This window comes from Apis cerana, linkage group LG13 (assembly GCF_029169275.1).
Source record: "Apis cerana isolate GH-2021 linkage group LG13, AcerK_1.0, whole genome shotgun sequence".
Taxonomy (NCBI): domain Eukaryota; kingdom Metazoa; phylum Arthropoda; class Insecta; order Hymenoptera; family Apidae; genus Apis; species Apis cerana.
Genome location: NC_083864.1, coordinates 4,669,617 through 4,683,334, shown reverse-complemented (window position 1 = coordinate 4,683,334; position 13,718 = coordinate 4,669,617). Strand labels below are relative to the sequence as shown.

At 24.7% G+C, this 13,718-nt stretch overlaps 4 protein-coding genes across 18 annotated transcripts in view; 1 reads left to right on the top strand and 3 right to left on the bottom strand.

Annotated features, from left to right (window-relative positions):
• The window catches only part of LOC107993399 (calmodulin-binding transcription activator 2), a 40,002-nt gene extending 39,161 nt beyond the window's left edge, over window positions 1-841 (bottom strand). For 2 of the 9 annotated variants that reach the window (XM_062083704.1, XM_062083705.1), the window contains exon 1: window positions 410-840. The gene's annotated coding sequence lies outside the window, so the exon portion shown is untranslated. Of the gene's footprint in view, window positions 1-27; window positions 324-409 lie in introns of those variants that run through there. The other 7 variants (XM_062083700.1, XM_062083702.1, XM_062083703.1 and 4 more) reach the window with 6 other exon arrangements.
• Window positions 842-1,166: 325 nt separating this feature from the next.
• Window positions 1,167-5,126, bottom strand: LOC107993402 (AP-2 complex subunit mu). 2 transcript variants are annotated; one of them, XR_009832365.1, is made up of 6 exons: window positions 4,982-5,126; window positions 3,789-4,169; window positions 3,439-3,689; window positions 3,103-3,359; window positions 1,906-3,014; window positions 1,167-1,457 (listed from the first exon to the last, which is right to left on the bottom strand). XR_009832365.1 is itself a non-coding variant. In XM_017049794.3 (5 exons), the coding sequence occupies exons 2-5, from the start codon at window positions 4,126-4,128 to the stop codon at window positions 2,534-2,536; spliced, it is 1,329 nt and encodes a 442-aa protein (XP_016905283.1). In that variant the 5' UTR covers window positions 4,129-4,169; window positions 4,982-5,126; the 3' UTR covers window positions 1,887-2,533. The 2 variants fall into 2 exon arrangements, 1 of the variants encoding a protein (XP_016905283.1); XM_017049794.3 differs by lacking the exon at window positions 1,167-1,457 and having other exon boundaries at window positions 1,887-3,014.
• Window positions 5,127-5,366: 240 nt separating this feature from the next.
• On the top strand, window positions 5,367-7,766 carry LOC107993396 (peroxisomal membrane protein PEX14). Its single transcript, XM_017049787.3, has 4 exons — window positions 5,367-5,824; window positions 6,008-6,331; window positions 6,400-6,635; window positions 7,123-7,766. The coding sequence occupies exons 1-4, from the start codon at window positions 5,774-5,776 to the stop codon at window positions 7,307-7,309; spliced, it is 798 nt and encodes a 265-aa protein (XP_016905276.1). The 5' UTR covers window positions 5,367-5,773; the 3' UTR covers window positions 7,310-7,766.
• A 1,274-nt stretch (window positions 7,767-9,040) lies between these two features.
• LOC107993398 (CTD nuclear envelope phosphatase 1 homolog) lies at window positions 9,041-13,556 on the bottom strand. Of its 6 annotated transcripts, none has more exons than XM_017049788.3 (6): window positions 13,479-13,532; window positions 12,357-12,866; window positions 11,575-11,641; window positions 11,296-11,497; window positions 10,920-11,137; window positions 9,041-9,506 (listed from the first exon to the last, which is right to left on the bottom strand). In XM_017049788.3, exons 2-6 carry the CDS (start codon window positions 12,453-12,455, stop codon window positions 9,361-9,363), a joined length of 732 nt encoding a protein of 243 aa, XP_016905277.1. In that variant the 5' UTR covers window positions 12,456-12,866; window positions 13,479-13,532; the 3' UTR covers window positions 9,041-9,360. The 6 variants fall into 6 exon arrangements, with proteins under 6 accessions (XP_016905277.1, XP_061939735.1, XP_061939734.1 ...); XM_062083751.1 differs by having other exon boundaries at window positions 12,366-12,866; XM_062083754.1 differs by lacking the exon at window positions 9,041-9,506 and adding an exon at window positions 9,799-9,973 and having other exon boundaries at window positions 13,479-13,536.
• Window positions 13,557-13,718: the final 162 nt, after the last annotated feature.

Here is a 13,718-nt window from a genome sequence, read left to right as displayed (position 1 = left end):
TAACAAAAATTATAAAATTCTCAATACCTTCGTTTATGCCAGAGTTGCAGGTTTACGGTATGTACTAAAAATAGCGGTACCCATAAAACTGCTCGGTGAAAATCGCCACGAGACCTCGAAGACGTGGCACATACAATACGCAACCGCGTATGTAACCTATACACTAACAATCTGATCAAAAATCAAAAAATTTTCTTTCCACTAAAAATTACTGAAGCGAAAAGTAATCGGTAATGGATAGAAAAATTATCGGTCGCGTTCGAAAAAATTTCTACGAAATTAGACATTCCGACACTGAGACAATATAAAATATAGATATGAATCGTAGCATAGAACATATATCGTATCGTTTATCGCGATTAAATATATATTTTATCGAATGAAATGATTCATTTTATCAAATACTTACGATATCTATGCTCCGTGTGACAGAAGACTCGTAACCCGTGTCAAGAGGATTCATCTTGAGACGATTATTTACACGACGCCAACACTTGGATCAGTGCAAAATCACCACTTTACCACCGATTCATAATCGTGCATTACTTTTGTATACGGATTTCTCGATGTATCGTTGATTTTCACGCATAAAATCGTGCGATCACGCGTGCCTGCGCTCGCGGTCGATCCTTGGAATCCATGACAGGTACGAACACGGGTATGGCTACGAGCCGCATGCGCCAAAGCAGAAGTTATCACGTTCTACCACCAAAGCAAACGAGTAATATGTAGATGAGAAACTAAGCTTCGAATTTAAATTTCTATTTCAAATCCACACTGATTGATTTGTATACACTCGAAACTTTCATTAATCCAATAGATTAAAACTAATTAGGACATGTCCCTTTGCCTCTTTTTTTACCATTAGTATTCATGACAGCATTCAATTTATTGTGCGTCAAATCAATTACTTAATCAATTATGAAAAAATATAATCTTTAATTTTAACGAACAATTTATAAGAATAATTAAATCTATAATTTATTTTCATTATTACATACCTATTTTTCTTCATTAAAATATGAAGTAAAAATATCACGACATAATTTTTATTGAAAAATAAGCAAAACTAAATCTTGACATATAATCTTGACTTCCGGTATAAATGTCTATATAAATTTGTAATTATAAACTTCCTATTCAAAAATTTATAATTTAAATTACAATTATTATATAAAAAACCAATTTAAAAAAATATTTATTAAACTGCAAAAATTCAAATAACAAGTTAAGAAATATACATTAAATAGTACGTTAGATTAATTTTAATTTCAATCGATATTAATGAATCATTGCGCATATCCAATCGCGTCGATTTGACTTACATGATTTGACTCTACTTGCAATTTGAATTATATCCGTTAGTTATTTCGCGGATTTTTACAAGTTGCATTATCGAAACGCAATTTATTTCAAAAAAGAAGTTTGAGATGATATCACAATTCTTGACCTCCTCACTGCAAAAACAATATGTAATATGGTGAGTTTATACAATTATTATTAATTATTACAAAAAATTTTTAGTGAAATAAGAAAAATGATAATGAAAAAAATTTCTAACTTTAATATTCTATTACATCTTGTGATTGATTTCTAAATGAATTTATGAATATTTTCATATTTAAAATAAAAATTTTACCAAAAAATGAAAATCATACACGATGATTTTATAAAAAAGAACTTTTATATAAAAGATTTATATTAATTTTAAATATTTTAAAATTCAAAAATGATTCTTATAACATTTTTTTACAATTATATTGTTTTTTTTTCATTTTGCTATTATATTCGAGAGTTCATAATGAATAATATAAAAACTAATTTATAATTAACGATATAGAAATCAATCATTTAAAAATTAATATTATTTATAAAAAATAATAAAATTTTAAATTACATACATACTTTATTATGCATATGAATTTTAACATAGAGAGACAAAATCATTCCTTTACAATGAATCAGGATATTCTCTATTCATTTTCATAAATGACAACAAATATTTTCAATAATCTAAACTTCTTGAGCGCATTTTAAATATTGCGATGTTTAAATTTCTTTAATGATACCAAAGAGGTCATGAATTTTCTTATTTCATAATTTAGGTCATATTTTCTTATTCATCATAAAAAGAATAAAAAATACAATTAATATATAATGAGATATGATGTAATACACTTACATTCAAGATTAAAATTTACAATTCGATGAAAATGACAATATTAATTTTCACATAAGTAGGAATTTTACTAAAACTCAGATAGAATAAAATGTTGTACAAAAGATTCTTAAAAAGAACTCACTCATATTACAATAAAATATAATATGTACACGAAAAAATCAGATTACAAAAAACATTGGCACAAAGATTTTCCCCTCTTGGTATCTATTCTTTTTTTTTTTTTTAATCATATATCAGTTAATCTGAGTATTTCAGAAAACTGTTTTATAAATATGCGCTTTAAAGAGATGATTTTGAGAAAATCGTATTTATGCCTTGAGATTACTCATTTACAATTAATGCGATGATACATTAACATCGTGTTTCATATAGACCACTTCGGCCTATATATCTCACCCATTTTATAACATCATGATCAGAATAATTTAATTTGGATTCAAATACTTTTAAATAACGAACTTTGAATCCAGAAGGTGCAAATGGTACTTCGAAATTCATAGATATTGGTGGTCGGGTCCATCTTTTCTTCGTATCGGTTTCAAGTAAATCAATTTCTGCCGATAGCTGAGTTTCTTTCATACCAGCCATACGCTTAATTTTCCATACAATAGCATTTTCAGATGCTTTATACTTTGCTTTCCCTTTTAAGCAAATTAATTGTACTCCAGCAGTATTTAAAGGAGTAGGTACTCTAACTTCAATCTTCTGTCCCAACAAAGAAGGTTTAAAGTTTGATTTTAATACTGCCTTCACTTCCATTTTTGTACGTCCTACTTCTCGTACTAATGGAATAACGCGAAATGGCAATGATATATCCTTAGTGGTACGATATCTATAAAATATCATCAAAAAAATATCAAATAATTTACAATTTTACATATTAATTTCTTTCTACAATATCTCTTTCAAAGAATGTTTACCTCATCAACTCAAATTCCCCATCAGGAGGTATGAAACTAATGGCATGCTCTGTCTCAAATTTACTAAGCTTGACACATTGATGAAATTGGCAATCATCAATTACAACCACAGGTTTTCCAGATCTAGCACCTGTAGGATCATCACCACCACCTCCCAAACCGCTTCCACCTTTCATACCTTTAGCTTCCATAACAATTTTGTCATTGATTCCAAACTTACATTCTGGCATTCCAGATAAATAAGATTTCATTACAACCTATTAGAATAAAAGTATTAGATTAATAAATTTTCTAATAAATTTCAACTTTTTTTATTTTTATCTTTAAAATAATAACCTTCCCAGCAACATGTGCACTTAACACTTGTCCTTGAGGGCTCATTAAAAGATTGACATATTCAAGTACATCAAGAAATAATTCATTCCGTCTATATTTAATACCCTCTCTTCTCCATCCAATTTGACCAGTTACTTGTGAAGTTATTTGAGCTTGTTCTTCCTTTGTTGCTGATTTAACACCTTGTTGGGTAATAAATGTTTTTAATACTCCAGTGTCACAGTTCTGAGGATATCCAAAATCCAAAATTTCTAAACAATAAATTTAATTACATTTTAGCATAAAATATTCATTTTAAATATAAAATATTCATGAATATGAATACTTATAGGATATGCAATAACACTCACCATCCAATAATTCATAAATTAGCACAAAGTTGTTCTTGATATTTTCCTCAGAAATCTTACCAAAGTATGATTGCATAACATCAATGATTTTTAATAAAAATTCAAAAACCATTGCAGCATTAACATTTTGTTTAGTAACAGCAGCCAACCAGATATTAGCCCGTTTTATATGAAAAAATGATGTTCTAGCGATGTTAGTAACAGGAGAGCGTACTTGTTGTCTGGCATGGATAACATTAACACGAAATGCATCAACTGCATTTCGTCCAATGTCATCTCTATATACTCTGGAGATAAGTACTTCTCCCTTATGATTGTATACAAATAAACCCCCTATCATTTTGACAGAGGGTACCTTTTATTACTTCAATTACAATCAACCTATAAATAAATAATTTATTTGTTATTATTGGATTATAATTTATGTATTGATAAAAAATTAAAATATAAAGAAATATATAAAATATATACATAAATATATAAAATATATAAAAATGAAAAAAATATACAAAATATCTAAAATAAAATAATTGTTCTTATATTTGAATGATGAAATAAATTTTAGGTTTTATTTCTCAACTGATAATAAAATTTAATAAAGTTTAATAAAGAGATAATAAAATTTAATAAAATATATTATAATTATTAAATTATTATATAAATTGAATTACTTAAAAAATATGTTTATAAATTATATAGAAAATACATTTTATATACAAAATATGTTTAATATTTAATGTATTAGAAATCATTTTAAATGTAATCTTAACCTATTTCATTTTATAATTTTTAATACAATGATAATCTATAATAAGTATAATATAAAATAAATAAATATGTAAAAAATATTTTAAAATATATTAAAAAAAGTACAAAAATCAATGAATACAAAATGTGATAAAAATATTTTTCAAGAACAAAAATATATTATCTGAATATCATAATAATTATTTTCAAAAAGTTGAAAAAGTTTATTTAAAAATTTATATATATTTTTTATATAGTATAAAAGGATAACGCCCCTTTTCTTAAATGACATTTGAGGTTCTCTAATATGTCTTGTAAACGGTTAGTATTATTGATCGGAAATGAACGACCTATACCTAGGTATTAATATTATCAAAAATTTTTTGAAAATTATAATATACAAATATTTACAAATATGAACTTCAAAATTGTAAAAAATTACTTACACATGACTTCTAGTACGTTTAATAAAATAAGAGATGCTAATTTGTATCAGCCTCCGAAACGTACAGTAACAGTACCAACCTTCTGATACAAGTGCGAACTATCAAATGACGAAAGCAACACCCACTTCTTTATACTACGTGTCTCAAAGATATATAATATTACAATATTAAAATGTTATTTTGAAATAACAATTAATTGATATAAAATACAAGAAATTATTGTTCTTAAATTTAAATTCATCTATCTATCATTATCTTTAAAAATATCTTAATTATACATTTATAGGACAAATAAGGTTGTTGTATTGATTTCAAAACCGGTAGTTGTACATTTATATGCTTAATTACTATAATAAAAATATTAAAAAAGATATCGAATTATATTTATAAAAAATTTACTCATTCAACAGTTTCTTTGTATATTCAAAAAATTTGGTTATATTGATTCCATTTTTTTTTTATTCTTATAGTACAGTCAACAAAATATATGCATTAAATAATTTTACACTTTTATTATATTATTTATTATACAATGTAAAATTTATTTCGTTTATAATTATATATAAATTATACTTTAATCGAATAAAATATAAAGTTCAATAACTTATTTGATAAATATTTAAAACTTTTTTAATAGTCAAAATATAGTATACCAAGTGTTTATATTAACGCTTGCGCGTTGTAATATTTTCGGATACATGTGTACCCAGTATTGCAAAATGATTTGCATATGAAAGAACTGAATATTTCGTTCGTAGTTCTTCTTCTACATAGTACTTCATAGTACAAACAATGAGTGACCAAGATGGAAATAATAATAACCTTATTTTGAGGGAAAATTTAGTAAGTTTCTATCATTCTTTGGGTTATATATACATATATATGTATGTATATATGTATGTATATTTATTTAGATTCTAATATTTTTTCGGAATATCGATAAGTATGAAACCATACATTGATCTATTATATAAGCATTGATATATATATATATACATATATTTTAATTCACAAAAATTTTTTAAGGTAAAAACTGCAGTGGAATTTCTACAAAATCCTAAGGTACAAAATAGTCCTATAGGACGTAAACAAGAATTTCTTCAAAGAAAAGGTTTAACTGAAGAAGAGATTAAAAGAGCATTTAAATTAGCTTCTATAGATATAACAATTGATCAAAATGTTAATAATTCAAAGGATTATACTGTGGTTCCTATTCCACAAGGTCATACGTATCCATGCTTTCAACAAATATACCCATGCCAAATAACTATTTTCCAAAGAATAAAAGAATTCTTCAATGCTACTGCCTTAATTGGTGTTACTATATATTGCGTATATTGGTTCTATAAGGTATTATCAAATCTATATGATACAAACATTATTTTAAAATCATACAAGTTGAACATACTCTATTGTAGAAATTTATTGAACCATTACTATTTGGCCGGAAAAAGAAAGATAGTATAAAAGACTCGGTCAGTGAGTTAGATAAGAGTATTCAAAATTCTATGAAAGAAGTAAAACAATCTATTTCAAAAGTCGAAGAGGATGTACAAAAATTGACACAAAATCAATCTATGGATCCAATGATACCTCAATTGGTACAAGAATTGAAACAAGATTTAGCTAGTCTCAAATCTTTACTTTTATCAAGGTATAATATACATATATGTATTTTATTATAATTACATATTGAAACATTAGAATACAATATGTAATCAACAATTTGATAATAACATTTATTGCTATACAAGATGATTATTCTGTTTATACATCATATTCTATTTTATTTTAAATTTATACATTAATTTTAAGATATAATTTTTATACAAAAGTTTATATTTATTCTTTTTATACTGACTCACACACATACAAACATGTATATATTTCAGATTCAATCTCTCAGATATATTTATTTGAAAATACAAAAGTAAAAATTTTTTGAATAAAAGAACTATAAAATATATCAATCAAATTATGATTGATTGACAAAAAAGATATAAAAAACACAGATTCTATATTTTTAATATTCTTGCAAAATTTTGTACTTAGTATTACCAAAGTTCTATAAAATTTGTACATAGAAAGTCAAGGAATTCATAAATATTCGTATATTTACCAAAATTTCAAATTTTAAACAGAAAACAATTTCCAAGTGCACCAACATCAGTGCCAACATCTATATCTATACCAACATGGCAATTAGATGCTGCAGGTACAAGTCAAGAAAAAGCAACTGAACGAGAAGATGATGCTGGAAGTGGAAGTAGCGCTAATAACTCGGATAGTTCTCTAGAAATGATCCGCGAAGATCCACCTAAGGTGTAAAATTAAAATAATTTATAAAAATTCACTTCCATCATAACAGTCTTCGATATATAAAATACTCTGTGATGTCTCGTGAAAGGAATACATGATCATTTGTAATATATATTGAAAATCGATGTTCTTATAATTATTGTATTATCAATTCATTTGTTTCATTTAATTCTATTTTAACTTTGTACTACAAAATCAGATTAGATATAATTGTTTTATCTAAAAAAAAAACTATTTAAAGCTGATTATAAAGCAAAGAGATACATATAATGCATTATTTTATAAATAATATTAAATTTTCGGAAATGGTAATTGTTACTTAATTTTTTGTTTTCTTATATAGAAAAGTCTAAAGGAATTAGTATTTGTTCCGCATTGATTATTAGCGTCGATGTTCCATCTCTGCTGTTAAAGGCCTCACATATTGTTTAATAATTTTTATGAAAATAAAAAATTAAATACAAAATAAGAATATGTTCTTAATATTATTCATAACGCAAGAAAGTACATTACTATTTAATATTATTAATTACTTAAAATAAATAATCTATTAAAATACTTAACAATATTATGGGAAAGGTAAAAACCAAAAATACAATTTATCTTTATAAACTAAATATGTACATTTTAATCCATATTTGAATTTAAAAAGACAATCGCGATACATAGAACCATATTTAGTTATGGACTATGTTTATACAAGTTGTTTTGCAATTATTGTATATTTGAAATTAAAAAATTAATATTTTTTCTTAACATATACATATAGTTGCATGTATGTGATAACAGAACATCCATACATGTACATATAGGTTTACTATGTACAGAAAGACATTATTTTTATTGAGTGTAATATAATCCTGCCTTATCCTATATCTATTACCCATGGCTCTTCTTACTTTGGAATAAATTACTATTAATAATATAAATCCATGTGAGCAACTTGTTTGATATATGTCAATAAATAAACAAATGTTCTCAATTATTTATAATTTATTTGAGAACAAAGTATTATTATTTCTTGTGCACATGGGCATTTTTTAAATTGAATTTTTATAATTAAGTAAAACTAACATTTATACATATACATACATAATATACATGTATAAATGCTATGTAAAATGTTTAATCGCTTGATTATATTGTTCATTCACTCAATCATCATTCTGCAACAAATACATTTCCCATCATTGTATAAACTATAATAATTTTCAATAGTATTTTTGAATGATGAAATAAACAAATAAAGTATACAGATATATGCACGATTTTATCTATTTACTGTTGCTTCATTCGTATTTCTTTTTGATGTATAACATCGTACATAACATTAAACAATTTCCATTTTTCGAAAAATTTATTGAAACCAAATATCGCTTCTTTATAGTTCATTAATACTTCTTTTTATTAGATATATTCAGGATAGCTGCCTCACTGATACAGTGAGTTACAGCAAAGTCCGTTTAAACTGTGACTTAGTATTTTTTTTAGTTTTTTTTTTTATACTATACTTTATGTTTAATAATATTATATATAACAGAAATAATTCGTTTAAAAAATATAACACTTTTTTTATCATGTGTGGCAAAATACTTAAAACGTTTTGTATAATATTTTCACTTAGAACAAAATTATTTCAAGTGAAATATACGTATAAATCTATATTAATTTAAAATCTCAATCTTTGGCAAATACATTTTTTCTTTTTTTAAGAAAGCCCACTTTCTCTCTCTCTCTCGATTTGTGTATGTATATGTATTGTGTACGCATACGTATATATATATATTATTGCGCACACATGAACATAACGAAAATATCAGGACATTTTGTGCTAATGTAAATAGTTTGGTTAAAGGTCCCATTCCCTTTCAGACTTACTCGCTACGTTTTTATTTTCTAACGAGCGTAGAAAATGAGGACAGGGGGTCAGGGATCATCGTCTCATCATTTAGTCAGCATCCTATATCTATTACCAATAACAATAACCCTAGATTAAACACGCTAAACGTTTTGCAGCTCGATCTCTAATAAATCTAGTTTATTACTTAATCCAAACTATGCTACCAAGTATGATGTAAATGTAAATTTCTTGAAAGAACGGACCGTACATCCTGTGTAAAACGAAGGGCATCCAAAACAGGAAGTAAACTCAACAACGCAGTATCTCCCGCGTCGCTAAACCAAGACTTTATTGGTATTGCGTTATCTGCGATAACAGAAAAAAGAAATATAGGTATAAATAATTGTTATCTAAAATATATATTTAACACATGAATAAGATTTTAGATCTAAAATATCTAAAAATTAAATATTACTTATAAAATTATAGCTGCCCAATATAACATCCAAGAAAATTTTGTTATACAGTATTTCGTTTTAATAATAATTTGATATATTTCTAAATATAGATAGATGAATTTTAAATTATGATTTTCTTGAATGTTGCAGATAAAAAAATATTGAATATAAAAAATAAAATCTAATCTTTAAACTAGTACCTGATACACAGGAATTATTAAAAAAAATGATTAAAACAGTTGAAATTAGTTCATTGCCAATTCGGCGTAGTGTCCAGTGCTTATTCAAGTGGAGGAGCATTGGCAATTGAGCATATTTTACATCTATCCATAGGCCTGTATTCAGTGCTTGCTTACAGAACATCAACGCTGATAGCTGCAAATAGATATGTTTTTCAATAAAGTTTATCTCAACTTTCAATTTTATTATTTGTTAATCCAGTCAAACTATATAAAGTTGTAAGTCTAAAAATTAAATGATTTGAAACAAAACTATAATATGCCAATCTTTCATGTCATTAATGCAGCATCTTTTATTTAAAATAATTATAAAGACAATAAAAGTAATAAATACACATATATCTGAAATCACACATATATCTAAATTTTTATTGATAATAAATTTCATATATTAAATGAATTTCATAAATTAATTTATAAAATAAAATCACAATGATTAATTTAATATTGATAACTGAATAGATAAACAAATTTATAAAATAACATATTCTAGAAAGAATTTTATATTAAAGAAATTAGATAGAAAATACTAATTTCTGAATTTATAAAAATTGTGATCAATAGTCCAAATATATTTTTAATTAAAATAGACAAACAAAATTATAGAATATTTGTATTCAATTTCTTTGTGAACTTAAATTGATTAAAATTTATTTAAAAATAATTTTAAAAATATTTATTTAAATTTTTAATTTAGATCAAAATAGGAAATTATTCCACTACACATAATTGTGCTCATGTAAGCAAGTTCTGACTACAGGTTATAATACATGATATATGATACAACAATAGTAATTTAAAATTATAAAAATATAATATCATGATTAAGAATATTAAATTTATATATTATATATAAATTTCTATTTTATCTTTTATTGATTATTTGTACATTTACAATAATTTGTACATGATTATTGTCATATCATACACAAGATTAAAATTAAACAATTTCACAATATACGATTATTTTTAATATATATATGAAATAAAATAATTTATCAGATTTAAACAAGCAACTACAATTATAAGATATAATCAGAAATTAATATCATTAAAATGAGGAGAATAAATGTTATACTTACGAGGATAGGCTCTGTAGGCTCCAGGACTATTATCAAGTATAAAGACTGATGCTAAATCTGAACAAATTGCAGATAAATCTTTAGTATAGGAACCCATTTCTGGTGTACAATGTTGTCTATAATATCTTCTTCTTAATATACCCCTGTTATTATCTAATTTTTCTGCAACAGCTGCACCATAGATTTCCATGGAAGCAGTGAAAACCACTAATTCATACCTTAAAGAAAAAATAAATAAATAGTAATATTTAATATATATAATCAATTATATTAAAAATAACAATTATTCATAATTGATTTAATTTCTTGTTTTTAATGATAATTTTAAAGTTTCATCTAACTTTAATGTTTCCTTATTTATTTTATAATAACTTACCATTGACTAACAATATCTAAAAAGAAATCTACATGTGGTCTTTTGTGGACAAAAAATCTAACAGGATGTCTGTCTATCTTCACTTTAAGAATAAAATCTGGTGGTGTACCAAATCTAACTGTTGGCCTTGCCACTCCATCATGATGAGAATGAATTAATGTTTCATCTAAATCCAATACTAATACTTTCCTTTTAACTATACCTATAATATATTTTAATTATATATAAACAATAATATTTTTTAACACATGCAACTACTGAAACATAAATAATACTTACTAAGTCTGTGCCTTGATAATGGAGATAATGGGAAGATTTCATATTTAACAGGTTGCATTTGTGATATCTAAAAAATTAATCAATTATAAAGTAAAAATTATATATTTGACATATATTTGACAAAGTATATAATATCTAAGTTTTATTAACAAGTTTTAATAACATAAAATAAGTTACAAAAATAAAAATGTAGAATAAAAGAAATAACCATTAAAAATTCATTTGTTTTGTGATAAACAAATGTCATTATTTACATTACATTATAGAATACTTATGTAATATAATATATAATATATAATATATAATATATAATATATATATATATATATATATATATATATATGAGAAATGCAATATATAAATATGCATATCAAATTTAATATGTATATCGTTTGCTAATTAAAAATATTAATTAATAATAGTATAGAATATAAAAAATATATAAAGCTACTAAAATTTTTCAAATCTTTAAAAAAAATAAGGATAATTAAATTTATATATATAAAAATTAATATCGGATACAAAAAAACAAGATAACAATGTTAAAAAAAATTTTTTTAATAATCAAATGGAATATTTTAACATAGACAACAGTACATCATTGAACACGTTGTATTATCACAATATGATAATGATAAATATTTATTAGGATTAATAAAAAATTATTATAAATTAAAAAGGAATTAATTTATTTAATTAGAAAATTGATGTAATAAAAGATGTTATGTTATGAAAATCTTAAAGAAGATAAAAGCTGATAGAGGCGCGAAGCACCTACTTACGGCTCTAACCTGCTTCTTGAGAAGAAAGAAGACGCATGTCCACACTCGGGAGGCCATCAAGAGAAAAGCTCTCATCCCCATCTGCAATTGCTTCAGCATCTCTACTGATCTTCTTACCGGGCCGAAGTCCGGCTGCACTTTATCTCCAATCTCGTCTATGTTAGGGTCTCTTTTTCCCTTGCAACACTTCACTTCACGTTGAAATATTATACAAACTTTATCGTAAACAAACGATTTTTACGCGGATGGGAAACATGGAATCTGAATATTCATCAACATTACGAATCTTCCACCTATAATAGCCTTGTGCACATGTAAATAGATTTTTCCATATTTTGTCATGTTTTGATAAAAACTACAGACAAAATCTACGCACGAATCTTTTTCACGCACACCACGCAGTAGCCGCCATCTTTCGCACATCGACCCAATTTTTCCATGCGCTACACTAGCACGCATGATGTTCTCAAAATTTTATTTTATATACACTTTAAATTTTCAGCAAATCAACTGTATAAGAGAAAATCGAGAAATATACTTAATAGCTAAATTACTTTATACTTTAAATATAATTATAATTAATAAAAAGATATTATTTATTTAAAAATTTAGAAGCAAATTATAAATTTAAAATATTTTTTTAATCTTTCAAAGATGTACATAATATATAAGTATGTATATAATTACATGTCACAAAAAATGCCGGTATTCAGTATACTGTACATCATATACAATAATAAGTACATCTGTCATTTTTATAGATTAAAATAGTTAAAAATAAGTAAAGTATCATCTTATATTTTTATAAAAAAAAATCAATTATCAATTATATCGAATTAATATTAAAGCATGATATACAGTTTTTATCCAAAAACTGAACCACGCGGTCATTTGTCCCTTTTTTTTATTGCAAAAATGACGTAATATTTAATTCTTTTATTACTATATTTTCATTCTGAATAAGTCAAAAAAATAATATTAAAATTCACTAGAAATTTGCTAATTCATTCTGCTATCTAAGATAATATTAATTAAGCTACATGAATTATTGTTTAGTAGGAATTTAAAAAAAAATTATCATTCGTTTTTAGATCACTCTTTTTTTGGATTAATGGAACTTACCGTAAAAGTGAAAACTTAAAAATAACATTCTCCGGGGCTTGTAATTTGCAATTATATACGTTTGAACATATATGAAAAGCATTATAATTATATTATTGTCATATTATTGGCTCATATTTTCAAAATTTCTAACAATTTGATTGGATACATAATTGTTTCATCCTCCATTTAGGATTGAATGTTTACTTCAATCTATGTGATTGGTTAGTTTTGCACCAATAAAAAACACACACTGAAGCA